The sequence below is a fragment of the Triturus cristatus genome, chromosome 6 (genome assembly GCF_964204655.1).
Source record: "Triturus cristatus chromosome 6, aTriCri1.1, whole genome shotgun sequence".
In the NCBI taxonomy this organism is placed as follows: Eukaryota; Metazoa; Chordata; class Amphibia; order Caudata; family Salamandridae; genus Triturus; species Triturus cristatus.
In genome coordinates, this window is record NC_140589.1 from 716,773,260 (window position 1) to 716,800,023 (window position 26,764).

Sequence of the window (26,764 nt, forward strand, 5' to 3'; positions counted from 1 at the left end):
CCATCAGGAAGAGTGAGGGTGACAGTGGGCATCCCTGTCTAGTGCCCCGTTCTAGCGAAAATGATTCGGAGAGTGACCCATTAACGACCATGCGCGCTCTTGGGCCCACGTACAGTGCCATTACCATCCGTATGTATTCTTCCCCTAAGTTGAAGTATTTCATGCACTGCTCCAGGAAGGCCAACGATACTCTATCAAAGGCCTTCTCGGCGTCTAGGGTGATGGCTACTGCTGCCTCTGTCATCTTTGCTGTGTGCTCTAATATGTGACAGAGGAGTCTGGTGTTGTCGTTGGACGTACGTGTTCTCAGGAAGCATACTTGGGAATTGCTTATTAATTTGGGCAGGACGGGATTTAGTCTGTTTGCTAATATTTTTGCATATATTTTACAATCCACATTAATTAGGGATATGGGTCTATAGTTCTTGGGTAGCATCTGGTCCTTACCTTCTTTTGGGATAACTATTATGTTTGCCTCAGACATGGATTGTGATACCACCCCATTCTCCGAACAGTGATTGAACACACTCTTCATGGTCGGTTTTAGCTGCTCTAAAAAAGACTTGTAAAAGGTGGCTGTGTACCCATCCGGGCCTGGTGCTTTATTGTCTTTTATGGACTTGATCGCCATTTCAATCTCTCTGCTGCTAATTTCTTGCCTTAATCTTTGCGCTTCAGCACTGGTTAACTGCGGGAGGCCAAGCCTGTTGAGATAATCTTTGCAAGCCTCCAGATCCATAATCTGTTCGTTTTTATAGAGCCCCTGGTAAAACTCTTGGAAGGTCTTTAGGATGTCTTTATGCCGTGTGTGTGTGTTTTGTTGTGTGGGTCTGTAATGGATTAAATGGTGAACTGGTTACGCTTATGTTTCAGGTAGGAGGCTAATAGTTTCCCCGCTTTGTTTGCTTCACAGAGGTTAATGGCTTTGTATTTGTTAAACCACAGCCCGGCTCGCTCACTCAGGATCTTGTTGTATTCGTACTTTTTTCTAGTTAGCTCAGTTAGAAGTTTGTTGTCGTGGGTGGCCATGGTATGTGCTGCTTCTAGGCTTTTGATATCCTGTTCAAGCTGATTTAGTTGTGAGTTTGCGTTTTTGTTTATCTTTCCTTTAATTTCGATTATTGTGCTCCTGATGGTAGCCTTCAGAGCGTCCCAAAGTGTATTGGTGCTAATTCCCGGTGAGTCATTGTGTCTAAGGTAATCTCTTATTGCCTCCTCTATTTTATTTTTGTTCGTGGGGTCTGCTAGGACATCGGTGTTAAACCGCCACCTCCGGGGGATATCTTCGTTGTGGCACCCATTCAGCTTTAGGCTTATACAGGAGTGATCTGACACTAACCTGGGGACTATGTCAGAATGTTCTATTAGGTGTGTGTGAGGGCCTGTGATTAGTATGTAGTCTATTCTGCTATATGAGTTGTGCGGGTTAGAATAGAATGTGAAGTCTCTAGTGTCCGGGTGTTGGAGCCGCCATGGGTCCTTGAGATTGAATTTGGAGCACATGTTCTTTAGTGTAGTGTGAGCGTTTGTGGGGAAATATGGGCACGAAGACTGTCTGTCCAATATATGGTCTAGGGGCATATTAAAGTGTCCCGCCACCACGTGAGGTCGCTCATCGGGAGATTGTCGAGCCTGTGCGACACCCCCTCCCAGAAGGTGGGGTCATCTGTGTTTGGACCGTAAATGTTAGCTACATCTATGAGTTCTTCCCCCCTCTTCTCGGGTGTGTTATCAAAAGTCTCCCTTTGTCGTCGTGGGATTGTGATTCAAGAATTAGATTGGATCTCTTAGATACGAGTGTGATTACCCCCCTTTTTTCCCCCCTCTGCCGGTGAGCACGCTGTGAGATCCAGTTACTTTTCACAAGTCTTGCATCTCCCAGGGATAGCTTGGTTTCTTGTAGGAGGACCACATCTCCTTTAGTTTTGGCGCGATAATCTAATATCTTCTTGCGCTTGATAGGGTGGCTGAGCCCTTTGACATTGAGGGACACACTTTAGGTCAGCTGACAGATTGCGACTATTGGTGGGGATCATCATCTATGGCGTATTGTGTCGCGCTTGGTAAGCCTAATCTGTGCCACCAGCTCTCGCTTCTTGCTGTGCCTCCTCCCCTCCCAACGCGCCCTGATCTGGTGTCGGAGTGTGTGTGGCTGTCTCGCATGAACCGCCGGGTTATTGCACGCCCTGCTGTTGTTCGTGGATGTCCGGTCGGGCTTTCCTGTTGAGAAGTATGAGAATAAAGAGGTGAGAGTAGAAAGGAAGTTAGAGAAAAAAACAAGTAAAGGGCTAAGATTTGCCCGCCCCCGCACCCCTCTTCCCCTCAAACCCCCCCCCCCCCCCCCCACCCCCCCCACCCTTACACAGAAACCTTGTGTGCTGAGCGTCCGACGACAGGGTCGCCGGACCGTCTCACCGGGGTATGCTGTTTCTTTGCTTTATGTTTCTATGACCCTCCAAGGTAGTCTGTATTACGGTATCCAAGGCTTTTGTAGGCTGTTAGTGCCCCCCGTCAATTTCAACGCTCTATTGTCTTTATAGTAAAAAAGGATATGATGATTGTCTTGGCTTCAGATTCTTGTCTTAGGTACGTGGTCCAGCCTGCCCTCACGCATTACAATGTCTGTTGTGTAGTCCGCGGTGTGGCAGTCTGCTTCTGGCCACTCCATGTGATCTGCTGGGCTCTTCGCGCAAAGTTGAAGATGGCCTCCGTATGTTGTGTTCTCAGGGGTTTGCAGATTATTGGGCGAGGCGCACTCTTTGTTGTGGTTCTGAAAGTGGGGACTCTGTACGCCCTCGAAATGATGGTCAAATTTTAGGTTTTTTAATTTTTGGTATGATGTCTTCAAGGAAGGCCAGGCAAGATCCCGCTTTGTCCTCCGCCCCCTCTGGGACTCCTAGGATTCTTATGTTTCCCCGCCTGTTGCGATCTTCCAGTTCTGCAGTTTGCTTTACGGAGGGTCTCTGTGATTTTAGTTAATTTTTTCAGGTCTTTGTTAACTTTTAGGTCCACATCTTCTATATCGCTTATCCTTTGTTCTGCAGCAGACAGCCTATTGTTAGCTGTGTGCATGTCCTCTCTGACCGCTGCCAACTCCAGTTGTATTGCATCTGTGGTCTGTTTTGTAGTCTTTGCCAAATCATGAACCTCAAATTGTTTTAGGATCATCTCCAGGGTTCTGTTGATGCCTGGTTTCTGCTTAATTGGCTTAATTGCTGCTGAAGTCTTGCCTCACTCCCGGCCATGTTCATTAGTCCCCTCTTCTTCTGGTATAGTGCAAATCTTCACCCACTTCTTGTGCACGCCCCCACAGTTATTACCTTGGGAGGTATCCTCTCGTAAAGCTGCTGCGTTACTTTGGGCTCCACTGTTGGCTTCTTGCATGGGTTTCGTGCGTTCACTTATGGCCCCTTACGGCTGCTAGGCTCTTTCGCGACTTCCTCTTTTTCTCGGGGGAGCAACTGTCTCCGTGTTCGTTGTGGTTTCGCTGTGGGCGCTCCTCCCCACGGTGCTGCAGCGCTACAGTCGCATCCTGCGCTTGATCTCGAAGTGGGGTTGGCGGTGGGGGGGTTAGCAGCGCATCAGAAGGGGTCCGGTAAAAGCAGCACCTTGGTGATGAATTTTCCAGTTGCCTGTAGAGTGGCGGTGGTGGAAGCGCGCTAGTAGCGCGTCCGGAGGGGTCCGGAAAGCAGCGCCTCCCAGTTGTCTACGGACTGGCGGTGGTGGCGGTAACTCAGCTGCACGTAAGGGGAGGTTGGGGGAGAGCAGCGTGTCGGCCACGTCTCCCATTTGGCTTCAGCCTTGGTCAGTAAGTCGTGGGTCAGCTCTCCTTTCTCCGCATCTCCAGCTGATACCGTATACTGTGTGTTCAACCCTGTCTGGGGTGGACAAAATGGTGGCGGCGGCTGTCCTGTTGTCTCTTGTGTGTGGTTTCGGTTTCATTTTACGGCGCCATCTTTTCCTTATTGCATAGTGATTTGTGGTGATGATGTAATTACGCTCGGTTGGGGTATCAACATCGTTGCCTTGTTTCCGAGAGGCACAATTGCCGTTTTGCCCCTCTACTCATGCCTCCTCCGTAGGCAGTGAACCTCCCAGCAGTGCTCGTTTTTGTTAGTATTTGCGGGTGGTTGTTCTTTCACCAATACTCCTCCCCACTCTCCGACTCTCGTCAACACTCCTCCTCACTCTCCGACTTGTCTTGCTGGGTATCACTCGCACAGTCTCTTTTGGCTTGAAGATATTTAATTGGCCAGCTTTGTGCTCCGGTCACCCTCCGGTGCCCCTCAATCACCTTGCCCGTGTTCCGCTCTCTCTCTCTCCGTGCTCGAGGTGTGCTCCCCCACTGCCCTCTTCCCCCCCCCCCCCCTCCCCCATGTGGGGTCTTACTGTTTTTCCTGATGCCGGCGCATTTAGGAGTGGTGGTTGTCCTAGTCGCTTTGTCCGCAAGGCGGTCGGGCATGCAGCCGGGACACAGACTGTGTGTGCTCACGTTGTTAGTTTTGGTTTCTATTCAGCTGCCATTAGTCCTCATCTCCTCCAAGCCCCTGGGTGCTCTCTCTCTCTCGATCTCCTCGCCATTTCAGGCTCCAAATGGGCCAGCGCTGATACCCCCGTAGGCAGGTGTCATTCCGCCGTCCCTCGATACCTTTATTTCCCGTATCAGTTCGATGGATCTCTCTGGGTCATAGATATCTCTCCCCGTTTCGACGGAGCAGCGAACTCAAGCAAGCATCCTTCTTGCCGTCCAAGCCACCCCCCCAGAGTGAGAGGATTTGTGACAATCTTGTTGGACACTGGGGGTGTGAACATTTTTTTTCTAGCACACCGTGTCATTTAAATGAACTGCAAGTATTTCAGAATATATCAGAATTGGGAACGCAGAAATGAAGCAATCAATACACTCAATCAATCTTTGGTACTTATAAAGTGCTGCTGGTCCCCTGAAAAGGGTATCCAGGCGCTGTGCTGCGGAGTCAGTCGAAGAGACCAGTCTTGAGTCCTTTCCTGAATTGGGTCAGCAAGGGTGAGGTGTGGAGGTTGAGGTGGAGGGGAAGGGTGTTAAAGGATTTGGCAGCAAGGAGGGAAAAGGAGCGTCCTCTGGTGCGGCAACGGCGGATGTGTTGTTCCTGTGTGAGGGCAGGGTGAGCAGAGGTTTCTGGGAGGTAGGTGGAAGTTCAGGCGGTGGTTCTCTTAGGCAAGTCCTTGGTCGTGGAGGGCTTTGTGGGAGTAGGGCAGGAGCTTGAATTGGCATCTTTTCTGGATGGGGAGCCAGTGGAGGTCTTGTAGGTGCTGGGTGATGTAGGCCCCCTTTGGGAGGTTGAGGATCAGTCTGGCTGCTGCGTTCTGGGTCGTTTGGAATCTCCTTATGAGTTCGGTGGTTGGCCTGCATAGAGTGCATTGCCATATTCCAGCCCACTGGTGACAAGGGACTGTGTACGTTTCCCTGGTACTGATGAGGAGCCACTTCAAAACTTTGTTGAGAATGCTGAGAGTTTGGAAGTAGGCTGAGGAGACAGCATTGACCTGGCGTTTCATGGAGAGTTTGCTGTCTAGGATGATACGGAGTTTGCGGGCGTGGTCTTTTGGAGTGAGGGTGGGTCCAAGTTCTGATTGCCACCAGGAGTCATTCCAGAGGGAGGTGTGCATGCCGAAGATCAGTACTTCAGTTTTGTCAGTGTTGAGCTTCAGGCAGTTGTTCTTCATCCAGGCTCAGACGTTCTTCATGCAGTTGAGGAAGTTGTCCTTTGTCGTGGTGGGCATCCGCTGATAGCGAGATGAGCTTGGTGGTGTTGGTGTAGGAGACTATGTTGATGTTGTGGGTTTTGATGATTTCTGCAAGCGGTGTCCTATTGATGTTGAAGAGGGTTGGACTGAGGGATGAGCCTTGAGGGATGGCGCAGATGGTCTATTTGGGTTGAAAGGTGAAGGGAGGGATACTGATTTTCTGGATGCGCCTCGTGAGAAAGGAAGCCATCCATTTGATAGTGTTGTCTGTGATTCTGATCTGGCACAGTTTATCATGAATCTGTGGTAGGAGACAGTGTAGAAGGCTGTGTAGAGGTCAAGTAGGTTCAGGAAGGCTGATTCACCTCTGAGTAGGGTGCCGATGTCGTCTGTTGCTGAGATCAGTGCTGTCTTAGTGCTGTGACTGACTCTGAATCCTGATTGGGAAAGGTCTAGCAGGTTGTTTCTTTCCAGGTGTTCGGTGAGTTGGAGATGGATGACCTTCTCCAGGACTTTAGATGGAAATGGGAGCTGTAAGATGGGACGGTAGTTCTGGAGTTCGCTGGAATCTGCAGAGGGTTTCTTGAGGAGTGGTCTGACCTATGCGTGTTTACTGCATTGGGAAAGGTGGCTGTGGAGGTGTTGAGGATGGTAGTCAGCTAGCGGCTCATATCGTATCTTCCAAGGTTGAAAAGTTGGTGGAGGCATGGGTCGGAGGGAGCTCCTGAGTGTGGATGTAGTTCATTAGAGTGTTTGTGTTCGGTGTGCTGAGCTGCTCCCATTTGGTGAGTGGGTGGGTGGCAGCAGTGGTTGATGGGTTGCTCAGGAGGTCGGTGGGTTGGAGATCGAAGTTTCTGTAGATGGTTGCTACCTTGTTGTGAAAATGGTCTGCAAGGGAGTCAGAGTTCCTGTGAGGAAGAGATTGAGTTCTCGGTGGCTAATGGGCAGCTGAACTCTGACAATGGTGAAGAGTTCCTTGGTTTGGTTGGCGCTGCTCTCAATCTGGTGTCAGGGTCTCCTTTTTCGTGGCTTTGAGCTGGCGGTGGTAGTTGTTGAGGGCTGACTTGAAAGTGGCTCGTTCAGTGTTGTTCCTGCTGGTTCGCCACTTTCTTTCCAATTGTTTGCATCTGTGTTTCGATGTGGTAAGTTCTGGGGTGTACCAACTGGCTTGTTTGGTGGATATGTGCGTTCTTGCTATTTTGGTGGGAGCAACTCAGACAGCGGCGCTCGAGATCCAGGTGTTGAAGTTCTCTACTGCCTGTTTCAGGTCTGTGGTGACGATGAGCTGGGTGATGCTGAGGGCGTTGGTCCATTGATGCTGAGTGACCTTGTACTAGCTGCAGGAGGGGGTGCTGTGACGGTTTGAGGTTGTGCAGGAAGGTCCGGCGATGGTGAAGTGTACAGTGGAGTGGTTCGGCCATTGAGTTCGGTGGTGTGGCTGTATATGATTCTGTTGCTGGATGTGAAGACTGGGTCCAGCGTGTCTCCTGCTCTGTACGTGGGATCCGTGACCAGCTGCTTGAGGCCAATGTTGTTCAATTGTTCCAGGAAGTCAGTGGAGTCTTCCTGGTGGAAGTTGAGGTCTCTCAGGTATACAAAGTGTTCAGATTCGATGGAGAGCGGGGTGATGAATTTGAGAGTGGTGTTACTGAGGCTGGTTTGTGGTCCTGAGGGTCTGTAGACGAGGGTACCTTTGATGGTGGTTTTGTCATTGGTGCCGAGCTGGAAGGTAATTTGTTCCATGATTGGCATGGTCTCGTCATCAGTGGTGGTGCAAGTGATTGATTTTATGTGTACGATGGCGATGCCGCCCTGCGTCTATTGGTGCGGTTTCGATGTTTCAACTTGCAGCCAATGGGACTCGCATGGGTGATGTCCGGTGCAGTTGCAGGGGTGAGCCAGGTCTCTGTGATTAAGGTCATATCGGGGGCGAGAGTGGAGATGTGTCCCAGACTTCGGCGGGGTGTTTGCAGAGCGACCTGATGTTGATCAGGAGGTAGCCGAGCCGTTTCCAGGAGGTCTCGACAGCTGGGGCCGGCGTGGCGCTGGTTTCTGTGATGGTGTTTGGCACTGGGATGGAGGTGTACTGGTAGCTGTCGCAGGTGAAAGGTCCTGCTGTTAAGCGAGACGGGGCAGCAGTTGTTGTTTCGTCCGGGGCACGGAGCTCTGCGACGGAGTAGCTGTAGGAGTGCGGAGAACCAGGGTTCCTTGCGCTGAGCACAGTCCAGCTGCGGACGGGTGCAGATGGGCTTGCCTTGCATAAGTAGTCATGGGAGGTGAGAGGGGCTGGCAGGGAGGCGGGAAAGCGATGGGGTAAAAAACAGCAGGAGCGGGCAAATGGGCAGGGGGCTGAAGGGAAAACAAGCGCACTAGGGGAGTGAAGGAGAAATACATTAAATTACATAAACTAGCACAAAAGGGCTAAACCGAAATTACCCTCAACGTAGAGTACGCCTGGCTGTCCATGGAACAGGGGACTGAAATGGCGTCCTAGAGGGCTGTGCACACAGCAGTCGTGAGGAGTTGGGCGGGTGTAGTGGGGGGAGCAATGCAGAGACTGGGTTTAGAGGCTACTTGCTGGAGCCACGCAGCAGCCTTCATAAGGGAAGGTGGGAGGGGCTGGCAAGGAGTTGGGAGGGTGGCGATCGGGAAAGTGGCGGGGGCAGGCAAATGACCATGGGCAGGGGGCTGAAGGGAAAAACACGTGCATTAGGGGAGCACAGGAAAAATTCATTAAATTACATAAACTAGTGCAAAAGTCATGATGCCATTTACACGTATTATAGTTTGTAGGCTGTATAGCTTTATTAGTAAATCTTTGTCTGTGCAAATGTAATGGTAATTTCAATTGAAAATGTATTTCTGTAATGGCAGTATGCTACCACACTGTGGTCCAGATGTATGAAAATGCAATTTTGCATTTCCTAAATAGCGACTCCATAGGAATCGCTATTTAGGAAATGCAAAATAAGTATGAAATTACCGACAGAATAGGAATCGCAATCAGGAAATCACATTTAGGAAATCACATGCCACTCATACCAATGGGCCTGTTTTACATTTCCAAAAAAGCGATATCCTATTAGAAAATAGCTATTTTGGAAATGCTAAACCAAGGATGGCTATGGACATAAGGCACACCCCGTACTGCCTCCCAATAATAATGGTGCACGTGTAGGTAGAGCATTCATATGCCCTAGCGGCATGTGTGGGCTCTATTGCACTTACAAAAACAAAAATCTCGGGGTGATGTTTTTAAATTGCACATGGTTACCATCTATTTTTGAATCAATGGTAATTGCATTTCCTAAATGCTCATTTTGCTTTTAGGGAGTGCTTTGTACATGTGCTAAGTAATCACAAATATTAAATCCATATTTGCGATTTCCTATATGGGAATAGCAAAATTCGGTTTTAACTGGGTAGAAATTGCATTTTGCGATTCCTTAAAGGCCTTTGTACCTAGGAAATGCAATAGGCCTTTGTACATCCGGCCCTATGTGTACACTCTACACCACTCCACTCTGCACCACTGCACTCTACTATGCACTGCTCTAATCTATGGTATTGCATTCTACGCCGCTACATTTTATGACAGTGCATTGTATGACGTTGAATTCTGTGCTGCTGCACGCCACCGCACTCTACGCCACTATACTCTGCAACACTCTACGCCAGTCCACTCTACCCTAAGCTACTCCACTGTAAGCGACTCCACTCTGCCACCCCAATCCATGACACTATGCCACTCCACAACACCCTTGCCATACCACTCTACGACACTCCATGCCACTCTCCCATATGCCACTAACCTTTAGCCATGCTGAACAGCAGCCACACTGATGTACAACATACCTAAAAAAACATTGGCTACGCCAATAACTCTTGCATTGGTAAGACCTATTGGCTTCGCTATGCTTGTTCATAAAAACAAATATCTGACTGGACAAACAGTTATTGCTGATGCTAAACATATTTTGCGTTGTGAGCAGGTGTTCACCTCCCTGTGTCTCCTAGCCCTCCCCCTCAAGAAGCCTTGGAATGCTCGACCAACGCTACCACCGAGAATCAAGTGCTGAAGAGAGACTCAGTCCAGTTGCTCCGCATCCTTTATAGGCTGGGTCGTGGCACATTAGGAGTAAAAGGCCTCAAACCCCTAGGTTGGGCCCAGTAGCTCTTGCTTTCCCCTTGGCCGTCTAAACGGGTTTCTGACGGTGAGAATGTACGAGTGACAGTCCACATCCAATTAGATATTGAGTGCATAAGCTCACCAGTGATTGAAGAGGCACTTTAAGTTGTATGCCAGACCTATTGTCATTTCTAGTGTTTGTTTAAGGGTGCCTTCGCCTTAGATGATAGAACTGTAGTTATTTTTTCTCTTTTTCAGTAGATGAGATGGTTTGTTGTTTGGAATCTGGCCAACTTTATCTGTTTGAAAATACAACACTGTGCAAATAACTCCATTACACCAAATTATTTACAAATAGCTGACTGTAGGCTCAGTGAAATGTTTTATGACCTAGGCTGAGATAGGATATATGGTAATAGCTAGGTTTGGCGTTGGTGATAGTGCCAGAGTATGAGGGCTTACCCTTATAAACAAGAAAAAGAAACTGCACACGTCCAATTGCATTTAGAACCATGGAAAGCAGTGCTCGTCATATTGACCATTGCGTATTAACCAATGCTGAATTAAAGTATTTGTACCAATTATTTTCAGTAAGTTGATTTTGTTTCTTTATGTATATGTTAACCTACAAAAGTATGGAAATGATTTTTGTTGTGTTGGTTATTGTCCTTCAGTTTTCTTGCCACCCTTAATGATTTTTTTCTAATTTAGTTTAACAGATGAAGAATCTCGAAAAAATTGGGAAGAATATGGTAACCCAGATGGGCCACAAGGTATATATTTGAAAGGAAGTAATGTTGCAACATTAGATGCTCAACATCTAATGTGAGAGTTCTTACAGCATGTCTTATTCTGCAAACATTTTTGATTATTGTTCATTAATGCTGTTTAGTCTCTGAGCATTATGAAAGCAGATGGTTAAACATATCTTCATATGAAGCAGAAAGCTGTGCCTGATGTAAACATAATGTATACCACCTTGTTTTGCCTTTAGACACCAGTTATAAGAAACTATTAACACTCCCGTTACGACCGTAAAAGTAGGTTTAACACACACTCACACAGCAGCTTTCGTTACCAAGCCCCATTTCAGGTTTGATTTTCCTTAAAAACAAATTGAGTTCGCTCTTAAAAGCTAGTCCAGAACAGCCACAATCTCTGAAAATGACCCCAGAAAACATGGCTGCTCTTTTATGTGCACGTTTCGCAGAAATTCCAATTGAAACCATTTTATTAACAACATGCAACATTGTGTTCTTTACAAAAATCTGTTGACTACATTGTTTTTATTTCTGATTTCTTTTTCTGCCTACAAGATCCCTGCTTTGTGTATTTGATCACGCAGTAGTTATTTGAGTACATTTAGTCAATGGCTACTCATTTTGGCAGTGTGAAATACATTTTTCTCTAGCTATACAGGTATTTTGAGGAGAAAATATGCTCATCCATTTTAGTGATGAGGCAACAAACCCTTGCAGTCTCTTTAAAAAAAAAAAATATATATATATATATATATATATATATATTTTTTTTTTTATTAAACAGTTCATTGCATAACAGAGGATACTATCAGTGACAATCAATGTTACCTGTTCAAAACATGAGGCAAAGCTACAGTACTGTTACAGTAAGAGTATACATATTACAGGTCATGCAGGCATATATGAGATCTCGCACAAATGCTTTGGTCATTGATTCCCTGGATGCCCGAAGAATAACCCCCCCCCAACCCCCCCCCAACTTCCATGATCAGACCTTTATGTACCTCTATTCAAACTCCATTTTTCCCATACTTTATCGAATTTCTACAATAAATGACCTGTTAAGCGTGTTGGCACCAGTCGAAGTCCTCATCCCAATCCTGGATATTCTAAGGTCTACTCGCTCCCCATGCCCCCTCTATATTTCTTTTAGCCACCCCAGCCTCCAGTTCTTCCCAAATTTAGTAAAACCTGGGCTAGGTATCTTACCCTGTTATTCATGATAAAAGCCACCTGGCTTCCTATGGGACTGTAAGACTAGTGACCCTGGCCATAACTTGTACCAATCCCTTTCAATAGTGGCGAATTATGGGGCAGTCCCAAAGTATGTGAAAAATGATCCCACCATGCTGCATCCCCTAGCACAGACTGTTGTATCGGCCCAGATGGTGTAGCAAGGATCTAGAATAGTAGGATCTATGCAGTATTCGCAATTGTATCATATGGAAGCTAGCTCTTATGGCTACTTCTCCAGGGCTCTGAATTGCCTCTGCCCAGTCATTGTCCTCAATAAGCCCTACATCTCCTTCCCCGTCGCAAGGAACGCAACAGGTCTTGGCAGTTATTCATTATCTTTTTGTATATCAAGGATATAGCCTTTACTGGCAGTGGGTCTTGAAATAATGGGTCCTCAAAAGGAGTGGACGCTGGCAGTTACTCACCCTCCGGCACGTGGCACCCCATCGCGTGTCCCAACTGTAAGTATTTAAAATGTTCAGTTGCCCCATTTCATTACTTCTTTTGTAGCTCTGCGAAAGCCAGAAGTGTGCTCCCTCTCCAGATGACCCCAAGATACTCAATGCCTATCAGTTCTCAATTAGGAAAACGCTTCAGATCCCCAACCTCGTGCAAGAGCTCACTGTCCCATAATGGGGTCATATTTGTCAACTTACCACCCTATCCCAGATATTTATTAGCCTCTCTCTATTCCCCAGTTACCGTGTGAGTGTGTGGCGGCAACAGTCTTGCCTGTGTTTTATTGTACAGAGCAGACATTTATCCCTGGTCCCCCATAGCACCCCTGTCCCTGTAAGGGAGATCTTCTATGTCTCCAAATAACCTGTCATTCCCAACGGTCCGTTGTGCTGCCCAATAGTATAGCTGAATACCTGGTATTGCTAGCCCCCCTTCACACCCCCTGCTGGAGTTAACAGGGGAGATCCATGAACTGCCCCATTTCACAAAAGTTGGTGCAAAACGCTGTGTTCTTTGCAGAAGTCCGCCATCTAGTGTTGGGCTTGGAGGATTGTAAGTTGTTTTTGTTCCAAGACGTTTTCTTCGAGTCACAAGGCTGTGTGACACCTCCTCTTGGTAATACAGCAAATAGTCATCAACACCATCTTTAGATAGTTTTTTTTTCTTCCGACGGGTTTGGATGTAATATCTTGCGATTCGGTTTGAGTTTCTTCAGGCCTCCTTTGCTTCTTTAGTCTACACTCTATGGCATTATCTCAATCGGTTAGTTTTTTTGCGTCCAAGCGATCACCATTCTGGGTTGCGGGTCTTGGGCTCTCTCCCTTGGCCTATGGGCCATGCCTGGCATACTTTCGACTTTCACTCCAAGTATCCTCATACTGACCAACACTGTTTGCAACCTATGCCTCTCGCCCGATCATAGAGAGGAGAGCTGTGACGCCTGCAAGTCTTTTTAGATCTAAAAAGACTCTTTGAGACTGACCTGCAAGGTGCCAAAATATGCAGCACTAGCAAGCAGACGATGTACCGGACATCTTCGGTCAACAATAGGAGGTGTAAGAAGAAGCTTCAGCTGCACAGGAGGAATCGCTATCGATCCATGATTTAGAGTCTCAATACAATGACGGCTCAACCATTCTTAAGCTGGCAGAAAAGCATCAGACAATGAGTACTTATACCCGATACTGAGCTCAAAGCATAGTCTCCGACCGAAAAGACTGCTCATGGTCCGGCACTACAAAAAAGCCATGGCGCACACTGAAAAACTGATTCAGAAGCCCCGCCCTGTGGCTCGGATCCGAAAACTCTACCTGCAGCACGGGCCTGTACTTCTGCCACATCTGGCTCTGCAACACCTCGATCGTCAGTCTCTGCACCAAAACAAAAAATCAGTTTCAGATCTGACCACAACTCCAACTAAACCAAAGCTTCCGGCACCAAAATGCTTCATTTCTGGACCGAAATCTCCACCGAAGCCGATCCTCGAGCAATTTCAAGAACAGCTTGAAACGAAACAAAAATGACTCCAGATTCAGCCTGGAACTAAAAGACTAGTGGTCCAATCAGCAAAACAACAATCTTCAAAAAGGCATTTGTCTTTTGAAGCAGCTTTGGATGTTCCTATTCAGCCTTTAAAGAAAGAGTAAGGATGCTGCCACTACCCCATTTCACATCCCTATTCCATCTTCACCTACCCCACAAACACCACCTCCACCCTCTACTCCACCAACTCGCTCACCACATTTATCTGAGGCAGGTAACGTCTCCTCACTCACCAATAGGAGAAGATGATTCAGACATTTCACAAAAAATACACCTAGGAGATGCTTGGAATGACTGACATTGAACCACAGGGAGTACAGACCCTAATCTATTTCCCACACGACCATCACAACCTGATTATGCCTCTTCATATCAGGATTTGTTAGCATGGTCAGCAACTTTTCACAAGGTATCCGTATATAAAGATTCAATAAAGACAGATTTTCTTTTTGAGACTGTCTAATGCCCAAAGAGGGGAACAGTATTTACCACTCCTTAAAGGCAGGACACGTCATGCAGACATCATTTTTAAAGATCCTGTCAAAGCAAGAATCATAACCCTGCGCTTTGACAAAAGATACTAGGCAGCACCTCCAAATCCTACCTTTATTAAAGGTCTGTTAACCCCAGACTCTTTAGTAGTCTCAAATGCAAGGAAAACAGCTAACTCCCAAACATCAGGAGACGTACCACCTCCAAAGAGAGAATCTAAACTAATAGATGCTTTTGGAAAACATGTTGTACAAGCAGCTAATCACCGGTGTACAGCCAATAGCCAAGCTCTATTAGCAAGATACGACAGAGCCCACTGGGACGAAATGGAGCGGCTCTTCCAACATCTCCTGGAAGAGCACAAAAAAGGGGACAGGTAATGAATGAGGGAAAACTCATTACCAATAATTTTCATTAGACATAGCTGACATCGCTGCCAGAGTTATAAACACCTGTATACTCTTGTGTAGGTATGCATGGCTGCGGGCATCAGGATTTAAGCCGGAGGTACAACAGGCTACCCTGAACCTACCTTTTGATAAAGAACATCTGTTCGGACCTCAAGTGGATACAGACCGTGAGAAAATGAAAAAGGACACAGAGGTTGCAAAATCAATGGGGGCTCTACAAACAAGTACATATTGTGGTTCTTTTTGTAGGCCCAATTACAAACCAGGTGCAAGATCTGCCACCTCAGACAGCACTGGGTCATACAGACAGCACATACAAAACACAAGGACAAACCTCTTCTCTAAAAACCTTTTACAGAGGTTTTTGCAGAGGAAATAACTTCAAAGGTAGAGGTAGAAGTAACAACACCCATTCCTCTAACATCAATAATAAACAATGACTTCCTTACCATTCCCCTAGACCACCAAACACCTGTTGAAGGTCATCTTCAACAATTTCGCAACACTTTGAAATCAATCACAACAGGTCAATGTGTGTTGAATAATATCCAACATAGTTACTGTCTGAAGCTCATTACAGTTCCTCCAAATATTCCACCTCACAAACATCACGCTCTGCAATGGTGGAATATATAAAAACTGTCCAAAGGGCGGCCGTTTCAAGACCCAGTTCCACCAATAATTCTGACAGCAAATGCTTCCCTAATAGGTTGGGGTGCACATTTTCAAGACCTCACAATTCAGGGAGTATGGGATTCCAAACACACAGATCTCCATATCTGTCTCCTAGAACTGCAATCTGTTCACCTAGCAGTGAAAGACTTCCTACCTCACCTACAACACAAAGAGGTCCTCATTCGAACAAGCAATATGACAACTATGTGTTGCATACAAAAACGTGGGGGGGACCAACTCTCTCCAATTGTCTTAGCACAGAAAATATGAAGATTGGCAATACATCACAACATTCACCTTCTAGCAGACCATGTCCCTGAGATAAGCTATCAAATTGCAGACTTACTAAGCAGGACACAGCAACAAGTCCACCAATGTGTACTACACCCCAATGTTCTTCCACCGTACTTTCAGAGATGAGGGTTCCCACAAATAAATCTATTTGCAACACAACAGAATACAAAAGGTCCACACTTCACAAGCAGGTATCCACACCAACAGTCCAAAGGCAATATACTAGGGATTAACTAGTCAGCGATATTTGCATACGCTTTTCACCTCTCCCACTACTTCTATTTGTGGTCAGGAAACTCAGATAAACATCTACCATGATACTAATAGCTCCACTTGGGCCCACCAACCATGGTTTTCAGCTCATTGCTCGCTAGGATGTTATACCTCAAATACAAGATTACAAATATGGGAATACTGCTCAAGGTAGCATTGGCATGCTGGGACAGATGTATTAAACGAGCAGCTGGAACACCACTGTATGCACCCAACCTGCCAGTACCGAGTTTGCTACCTATAGGGATTGGGCCCCTCCTGCACCCAGGAACAGTTGCGGGGATGGGAGGAGGCCGGAATACTCACAGTACAGGACTGTTATCAGGCTGGAGAACTACTCCCCCTAGCGGAATTCCTGGAATTTCACGATCTCGCACCCGGGCAGTTCTTAAACTACCACGCAGTTTGGGGGACGGTGGCCTTACTATGGGGTAGGGATACACACGAGCCCACTACTTATACAACTCTCCAAGCTATTGATACCCTGGGTCTGGCGAGACACTTGGTGAAATGGCTGTATACAGCAATAATGGAGTTGAAGGAGACGCCTCTACAAAAGGTACAAGAAAAATGGCGGGATCTGATTGGGAGGTTAATAACTGAGGCGGAATGGAAAAAAAAAGAATTGGCGGAGTCCCAAAAAAATATTGAGGAATTCGAATTTTAAAATTATACAGTTTAATATAAAACATATGACCTACCTTACACCTCACAGGCTGAACGTTATTTACGAGACAGACAATAAAAAATGTGCCTGATTTGCAGAACATGAAGTCAGTTTTGCACACATGATATGGAGCTGCCCGTTGCTCCAAGACTATTGGAAGACTATTGTTGAGATCATAAACGAGGTGCTGGCGCACACACACAGATGCTGCCCAGAAGTTTGCCTACTGGGACTTTTCCCCGAGGCCAAAAGCAAAACAAATAGGGCATAGGTTCGTGGATCTAGCTTTCCTACTGGCCAAACACGGATTACCCTTAGATTGGGAGCGAATGTGGGCCCCAAGATATCGGACTGGGAGAGGGACATGATTATCTGGATAAGAGCAGAGGAACGGCTTTGGTACATGAAGACAAAATAACTAAAAGACGCAAACCATTGGCCGAACCATGTAAGGAAGTATTGAGGGCATGGGAATCAAGAGAATCTGGGACCACCAACGCAAGCAGAAAGGCTCCTCTGCCTGAAGCAGGTTGAGAGATTATTGCTAGGCATGAATCTGCTTAGTGAGATGCGAGACGGGTGCCCCAACATGTAGATAGAGTGGGTGAATGGCCGGTGGGGATGCTTGGAGGGAGATGTTGCCCCTCCCCCTCCTTTGTCTAGGCAAACCTTGAGATAAGATAAGCTCGGACCCCCCCCCCCCCCCCCCCCCCACCAACACACATGTAGAAAATGAAACTGTAGATGGATAGAATGTTGACCCCTAGTTTGAAGTAGTTGGGCTTTGATGTTTTTCTTTAGTTTTTCCTTTATTTCTTTCCCTCCTTTGTTAATTAGTAGTCTCTTTTCCCTCTCCTATACCTGCTAGATCTTCTTTGCCTCCCCTTGTGTACTGGGAGGTCCTGTCCTTGGGAGGAGAGGGGTGAGATGACGGCTATCAGATGTACAGAGAGGAGAGGAGAGGGTATAATTGTGGCAACCTTTCTGATACACTCCCCAATCGAACAACGGCTAGCCAGGAGCATGAGACTCCCCATGGAGTAGACAATGCAATGTGAAGGCATGTATGTAGCTCACGAAGGAAATGTAATCCTACTCGGAAAATGTATATGACATCTGATGATCTATTCCTTTATCCTTTGTATGGAAACATGTCACATGGAAAGTAATATCAATGCAAAAGGCATGACATATAGATTGTAAGATAATAAATAACAAAATGGCGATAAAAATATTTACAAAAAAAACCCCATGGTTTTCAGCACTGTTAGAGCTATCTTTAGTTCCACACGAGAAGCTTTACCTCAACCTGTACTGGTAGAGAGTGCCTTCAAGGGATTTTGTTAAAAGGGCTAAGTTATATAACTTGGCTATAGGATAAACATATACCTATAGATGAAATTTATCTCAAAGTGCACGTGTCATGAAATTGTATATTATGCATTAGTCATATATGTATATACAAATCGTTTCTATTAGATTAGAACAATTGAATGATCAAAAAGGAAAACAAACAAAAGGTGTGTGAGAAGCAAAATTCGTTTATATCAACAAATGGTAATTAGGGTACCTAAAATTCAGACAGTTATACCAAATTCGGAAGGAAATAATGCATTCAATGATTCCTCCACTACATAATGTATCAAACACTTTTTCTTAATGATACTTATACATTTATCTAGAAAACAGTGTGACAGTCGACGTTTCGGTCTTTATGTTGGAATTTATAAGACCATCTTCAGGACTGGTAATTAAAAGTTGACCCCTCGTATTTAGCGGCTGCAAAATGCCCGTATCTTGTACTTCGATTTGTCTATTATTCAATATCACAGCATATTGATTTAAAAAGGGAGCTTTTTTTTAAAAAGAACTTGTGATGTATCGATTGGTGTCGTGACTACGGTGCTTAAGAGTAAGACACCGTAAGCACCGTCTTATACTTCGACTTGAACGATTCGTCTGTTATTCAATTCAATCACAGCATGTTGGTTTTAAAAAGAAACTTTTTCCTAAGAAACTTGTAATAAATCGATTGAAGTCGTAACTACGAAGCTTCAGAGTAAGACAATCGGTGAATGACCTCGGGGCGTTCGTGGCTTCCCTCAAAGACTACTGGCATTAATACAGCGGGCTCATCTGCTGGAAGGCGGCAAAAGATTCTTTTTTTTCAAAACCAACATGCTGTGATAGAATTTTAAAAAAAAGCTCCTTTTTTAAATCAATATGCTGTGATGTTGAATTGAATAATAGACGAATCGAAGTACAAGATACGGGCATTTTGCAGCCGCTAAATACGAGGGGTCAACTTTTAATTACCAGTCCTGAAGATGGTCTTATAAATTCCAACATAAAGACCGAAACGTCGACTGTCACACTGTTTTGTAGATAAATGTATAAGTATCATTAAGAAAAAGTGTTCGATACATTATGTAGTGGAGGAATCATTGAATGCATTATTTCCTTTCGAATTTGGTATAACTGTCTGAATTTTAGGTACCCTAATTACCATTTGTTGATATAAACGAATTTTGCTTCTCACACACCTTTTGTTTGTTTTCCTTTTTGGTCATTCAATTGTTCTAATCTAATAGAAACGATTTGTATATACATATATGACTAATGCATAATATACAATTTCATGACACGTGCACTTTGAGATAAATTTCATCTATAGGTATATGTTTATCCTATAGCCAAGTTATATAACTTAGCCCTTTTAACAAAATCCCTTGAAGGCACTCTCTACCAGTACATATTATTTACCCAAGCCCTCAAGGGTATATTGGGTTGTCCACTGTATATATCAAGTTTACCTCAACCTGGACCTTCTCACTCAAAACCAAGGGACACTAAGACATCCCAAAGTGATGAATCTTGCGATTTGTCTCCGAAAGTCTTTGAATTTGGTTACTTGCATTTACCTCAAGAATGTATGAACATTCTTAAAGAAACTCTCAAACCTACAGCAAGACAATCTTATGCGGATTTGGCAGCGCATTGGTATTCCCATGGCATTTGCACTAGGCGTTCAGCCTGGTTTTGGCTCACTGGTCTGAAGCCGGAAGCACAATGCAGGATTATAAACCTTCCCTTCAATGGTACCTCCTTACTCGGCACTCATGCTGATATGTGCAAGATGAAATCGGAGTTGGACACTTTGAAGGCGGTCGGCCTTGAGAAGATTAAGGATTTTTGACGCAAATATTGACCATATGACTGTTGCTTTTTCCAACAGAGGGTTCAAGCCACTCACTGGTCGACTTGGCAACAACAGCCCAGGTTGCATTACCACCAGCATTGTCCAGGACGAGGAAGGGGAGCCCCTAGAACAACACCCTCCTCAGCAAAGCAACCACCAAAGCAATGAGCACGGGCTTCCCCCATCCCTGTTGCCCACTCGAGTGGGGGGGGGGGGAGAATCATGTATCACCTGGACGAGTGGAGAAAAATCACAAAAAACAAATGGGTATTCACTATTGTGCAGAATGGTTACGAGCTCAGTTTCAGATCCCTGGCTCCATCAATTCTACCTCGGGAAGGTATGTCAACATCATCACTTGTTACAGGCAGAGGTGGATACCATCCTGAAGAAAGACGCTATAGAGGAAGTTCCTTTTTTGCAACGGAGACATGGAATTTATTCCCATATTTTATTGGTTTGGAAAATAATTTCTACCCGAGAATACAGACCAATACTAGACCTGAGACATTTGAACAAGTTCATCCGCAAAGAGATTTCTGATGTTAGCACTGCACCAGATTTATCCCCAACTCCATCAAGGGGACTGGATGTGTTCCATAGATCTTCAGAAAGCATATTTTCACGTGCCAAGTTCCAGAAAACATCAGAACTTCCTGCGTTTTCAGGTAGCGTCTCAACACCTCCAGTTCAAAGTCCTACCGTTGGGCTCAAATCAGCCCCCCGCACGTTCTCCAAATGCATGGCAGTAGTAATGGCTTTTCTACGCAAGCAGAAGATCTTTGTCTATCTTTATCTGGACGACTGGTTGCTGAAATGTTTGTCAACCACTTTGCTGCAAAAACATCTTTAATGCTGCATTAGAGTGCTAGGACGTCTGGGTCTACAGATCAACTACAAGAAGTCGATTTTTAATACGACCCAAAATATTCATTACTTGGGGGCGTCTCTGGATACCGTAAGCGCAAGTGTGTCTCCTTCGGAGGAGAGGTTGTCCTCAATACATAACAAGTGCTCAGCTCTCCTCTTCCCACAGTCAGGTAGGTGTCCTCTCTCCTGGGCTTGATGGCATCCTGCATCTATATTGTCCTGAATGCCAGATTACAAATGCGTCCTCTACAGTAAGCATTGGAGGATCAGTGGTCGCAAGTTTTTGACTGTTGGGAAAATACAGTGACTCTTTCTCAATCAGCCAAGGAGTCACTCAAATGGTGGATGAAAACGATCCCATCTGCTACAGGGAGTTCCTTTCCACCAGGATCTTCCCACCCAGACAATTATCACAGACTGTTCCCTCCAGGGTTGGGGGGGGCTCACATGGGTCCTCTCCAAGTACAGGGACCGTGGTCAGAGGCGGAGCAGGGGTATCATATCAATATGCTAGAACTGAGAGCAGTACCTCTTGCGCTCAAGTCATTGCTTCCATCCATCCGCACACGCTTCCTGTTGATTCAGACGGACAACACCACAACCATGTATTACCTGATCAAACCGGGAGGGACCAGGCCGAGACCCCTCTCACAGGAGGCTCAAACCATATGTAAGTGGCTACTCACAAGAAAGTTAACCATCTCTGCCATTCGTCTCCCAGGTACTCTCAATATCCATGCAGACTCTTTAAGTCGGAACTTCGTCGAAGCTCACGACTGGGTGCTAAACGACGAAGTTGCACAGAACATCTTACAACAATGGCGTTTTCCAAACATCGACCTGTTTGCGGACGCAACAACTGCAAAATGCTGCTTCTTTGCATCCAGGTTCCACCAACCAGGCTCCAGAGGGTATACGCTTTCAAATGGTCGCAGACTATACTTTACGTCTTTCCACCAATGCTGCTCGTTCCTCTGGTGATCAACAAGTTTTATCGAGCCAAGACCATAAGGATACTGATTGCACCAGAGTGGCCTCGCCAGTGGTGGTATGGGGATCTTTTTCAACTATCCGAGAACCCACACAGGAGGTTACCTTGCCGTCCGGATTGCTTTTCAAATTCCGGGGGGGGGGGGGGGGATTGGGGGAGGGGGTTGGGGGATGTGTTCCTCCCTAACCTCTCATCTCTGAGATTGACCGCATGGCTCCTGATGTCCTCCAGTATGGACATCTAGGTTTGTCTTCAGACTGTATGAACACCCTTGAGGAGTCAAGAAGACCATCCACCAGAAAGTCGTACGACTTTCCAAATGGAAGCGGATTTACTTATGGTGCATTAATAATGATTATGATCTCATTTTAGGGCAGGAACAGGTAATTCTACCATACCTTCTGTATTTAGCCAAATCAGGACTTCAGTTTTCCTCTATCAAAGTTAATTTAGCAGCTATTACAGCATATAGAAAATCTCCCACACAGGTTTCCTTTTTTCAGATACCTGTGGTCAAAGATTTTCTGGAAGGGTTTAAAAAAAAGTCTATGCAGCAATCCGATCCCCTTCCCCTCCATGGGAACTGAATATTGTTCTTGCTAAGTTGATGGGTGCCCCATTCAAACTAATTCATAAAGCGTCTCTGCAACATTTGTCATGGAAAACTGCTTTCTTCTCTTGCAAGGCATCCTCATCAATAGTCATAAGCACTGAATATTCCTGCCCATTTGCGGGGACCCCGGAAATAATATAATTCCGGTCAATCAGCATCACAGACAATACCTAAGGTTCATGGTGGGATCTTCTCACTACCAGTTCAAAGTACTACACTTCGGGTTGAAGTCAGCTCCCCGGGTATTCACGAAGTGCATGGCAGTAGTGGCAGCCGCACTGCGCCGCAAAGGCATCTTCGTGTACCCATACTTGGACGACTGTCTGAAGGGTCCCTCACCACACAGCGTGAAGAGTCATTTCCTACAATGCCTAGAACTTTGTCACCGGCTGGGCCTTCGTGTGAACTTCAACAAATCGACTCCACAACCAACACAGAATCCATTATTTAGGTGCTCTGGTAGACTCCAAGGTAGGAAAAGTGTTTCCTTCGGAGGAGAGACAGTGTTCCATCGTACAGAAATGCAAACTTGTTCTGGACAACAGAAGGCTGTTGGTTCGTCAGATTGCCTCCATGTTAGGGTCGATGGCATCCTGCATCTTCCTGGTTCCCAATGCCAGACTACGAATGCGTCCTCTTCAGCAGGATCTGGAGGACAAGTGGGACCAGCAGACAGCTCGCTGGGACGACAAAATAAGTCTCTCAAATGTGGCAAGAGCTTCCATCTCTTAGTGGATGAGGAAGGAGAATATGCAAATCGGGATATCTTTTCATCAAGCACCTCCCTCTCAAACACTGATCATGGACGCTTCCCTCCAGGGCTGGGGAGCCCACATGGGATCTCTCCAGATACAGGTTTTATGGCCACCAAAAGAGAGGTCCTATCACATCAACATGCTGGAGCTGAGGGCAGTTCACCTGGCCCGCAAGGCTTTCCTCCCCTCGATTCAGGCAGGTTCAATCTTCGTACAGACGGACAATACCGCCACCCTGTACTACCTGAACAAGCAGGGGGGGGGGGGAACTTGCTCACGCACACTGTCACTGGAAGCTCAAATTCTCTGGCATTGGCTCCTGGCACGGAACCTATCAATCACAGCAGTCGTCCTGCCGGAGAACAGAACGTGAGAGCGGATGCTCTGTCATCACTTTTGTAGACCGATAAGGCTGGGTTCTGAACGACGAGGTTGTCGAAGACATATTCCAGGCTTGGGGTTGTCCCACCATCGATCTCTTTGCGGACGACGAAAATACAAAATGCCGACCAGGGTCGAAAGGGAATGCCGTTTTGATAGACTGGTCAGGGGCATTTGTGTACGCTTTTCCACCCTTTCCTCTCATCCCGAAGGTGGTGACCAAGCGGTCTCATTCCCACACGAGGATGATGCTAATTGCCCCGGACTGGCGGAGACAATGGTGATGCCCGGACCTTCTGCACATGTCGGAATCCCCTCACAGGAGGGTGCCGTGCAGACTGGACCTGCTGTCCAAGATGAACGGGAGGATTCATCACCCCAACCTTCCCTCACTGAACTTGGCAGCATGGCTCCTGAAGTCCTCCAGTATGGCCATTTAGGACTGCCACAGGACTGCATGTCCATCTTAAAAGAAGCAAGAAGGCCGTCCACTAGGCACTCATATGCGTGCAAGTGGAAGCGTTTTTATATGTGGTGTGTTCAAAACAATTGTAACCTAACCAAAGGACAGGAAGAAGTCATCCTTCCATACCTGCTTTATCTGGCGAAAGCAGGTATGAAGTTTCCTTCCATTAAGGTGCACTTAGCAGCTATCACAGCATATAGGCGATCACCTTCTCAACCTTCTTTCTTTCAATTACAGGTTGTTAAAGACATTCTACAGGGTTTAAAGAAGGTCTACCCTCCGGTCCGGCCTCCTTCACCACCCTGGGAGCTAAACCTAGTGCTATCAAAATTGATGGGTCCGCTTTTCGAACCCATACACAAAGCAACCTTACAACACCTTTCTTGGAAGGCGGCTTTCTTGGTAGCGATCACGTCAGCTCGCAGAGTGAGCGAAATACAGGCCCTCTGCTCTAAGGAACCTTATACCGTCTTCCATCTTAATAGGGTCGTATTAAGGACTCACCACCTTAGGGAGGAAAGAGGGGTGTCAGATTTTCATGTAAATCAGACCATATCTCTGCCCACTTTTTTCCCTAATCCCTCCACACCATCTGAGAGGGCTTTATACTCTCTGGACCTGAAAAGAGTTTTAAAATTCTATCTGAATAGGTCCAAGTCCACGTGAAAATCTGATCAACTATTTCTTAACTATAGGTCGATCAGAACAGGTTTTCCAGCTTCAAAGCGGTCCATCTCCCGATGGATAGTTTCATGTATCAAGCTAGCTTATCAGTTAGCGCAGAGGCCCCTTGGTTTTACTCCCAAGGCGCATTCTACCAGAGGATAAGCGGCTACGACTGCTTTTCTTCATAACGTGCCCATATCTGAAATCTGTAAGGCGGCGACTTGGAAGTCCGTCCATACTTTAACGAGGCACTATTGTCTAGATTCAGACACCTGAACAGCTACCCAAGTAGGCCAGGCCTCCTTGAGGAATCTGTTCAACAGCTGATTGCGGCTGTTGTTGTTTGTTGGGTCATTTTACGCTCATTTGCCTGCAGGTGGAAGATGGGGCTTGCTATTCTATTCAGTGCTTATGACTATTGATGAGGATGCCCTGGAAGAGAAGGATAAGTTACTTACCTGTAATCCTAGTTCTCTTCCAGGGGTATCCTCATCAAAGTCATAAGCAACCCACCTTCCTCCCCAGGCATGTTTTCTTCATGGATAATCAATATCTTTGTGTCCCGTTCTTCAGGATTACGCAAAGAACAACTGACCTAACTGTCACCCCTGAGGCATGATAGGAAGCTAGGGGTCATGGCTGCCTTAAAGGCACAGTGCCAGTTTTGTGTGAAAATGCTTTCATTTTCTATGTTATTGGTTTACAGTGCAGCCTGTAGGCTAACAATGTCTACTTTATTTGCAAGCCTGTTTGTGAACTGTGGTTCAATACATACTGGTTAAGCTTCCACACAATCCATCTGTAGATGGATAGTCTCATGTATTACTTTGTCTTACCAGCTAGCTAACAAACATCTCTTTGGTAAACCGAGGGCTTATTTCACCAGGGGAAAGGCCTCTACCATAGCCCTTCTCAGGAATGTACAGATTGCAGAGATATATAAAGCTGCCACATGGCGATCAGTACACTCATTTACTCACCATTATTGTTTAGACTCTGACACTCAGGCGGATGCTCAGTTTGGGCAAGCCTTTTTAAGGAATCTGTTTGGATAATTTATCACTGGAGTATTTTGTCATGACTATAATGGTGTTTGTCCGCAGGATGGTGGATATGGGCTTGCTATTCTATTCAATGCTTATGATTATTGATGAGTATTCCCTGGAAGAGAAGGATAAGTTATTTACCTGTAACCCTAGTTCTTTTCCGGGGGTATACTCTTCAAAGTCCTAAGCAACCCGCCCGCCTCTCCAGAAGAATACCTGTGGCATAGTAGCGTTTTCTTTCTTGCTTAATGATTCCTACATGTTAGTACACTGTAAAACATACCTGACCTATCTGTCACCTGTGGTGCATGATGGGAGCAGGGAGGTCTTGGAGGTCTTAAAGGCACGGTGCCAGATTAATACTATTGTGGTTTCATCTATGCAACCTATGGGCCAATTGCCAGCTGTTACTTGCCTTTTTCTTTGAAAATAAAAGGCTATGTTGAACCACTAGAGGACTGTGTGTTCCTTTTTACAGAAATGCTATATCAACTTATTTTTATTTTAAATGAAAAATCCAGTGCTATTTTGGCAGCTTAACCTGTTCAATGATTTTAGGCTGCATGTTTATGTATATATATGTATGTTTGACGGTACTACGTACATGTTTTTTTGGCTAAACATACAAATATATATGTATTTTGTATATACTTCGGGGCCCTGCACGTGGGTGGGACTATTCAGTGCTTATGACTTTGAGTATACCTCTGAAATAGAACTAGGATTACAGGTAAACATCGAGAAGGATATATGACACCAGGCCTTAGCCTCACTTTTGTTTTGTTCTTTCTTTCCCGGAGATTTACATAGCGCACACTTGACCCAAAGCTATCCGTATCAGAGCTCCTCACATGAGCACCAGTTGCGTTACACAAGGGCACATTAATTTTTGTTAGGCACGGGTAGATTAAGTGATTTGCCCAGAATCATAGGATGTTGAGCGTCTTTGCTGAGACTCGAACCCGGCTCCCCCAGATATGAGGTTGACCACCCTAGCCGTTCGACCACATCCTCTTCCCGAGCCCTGAGTATAAGATAATCTCAAGAAGTTTGATCTTACAAATGGATCTCATGATTTTGAGGCTCAGGTCCTCTGAACAAGTTAATTTAAA

General features: G+C 45.9%; 1 protein-coding gene across 1 annotated transcript in view; it reads left to right on the plus strand.

The window, feature by feature from the left end:
- Nucleotides 1-26,764, plus strand: part of SEC63 (SEC63 protein translocation regulator) — a 669,334-nt gene that overhangs the window by 140,298 nt on the left and 502,272 nt on the right. The window contains exon 5 of the mRNA XM_085611209.1: nucleotides 10,568-10,629. Coding sequence (XP_085467335.1) covers nucleotides 10,568-10,629 — 62 coding nt within the window. The remainder of the gene's footprint in view (nucleotides 1-10,567; nucleotides 10,630-26,764) is intronic.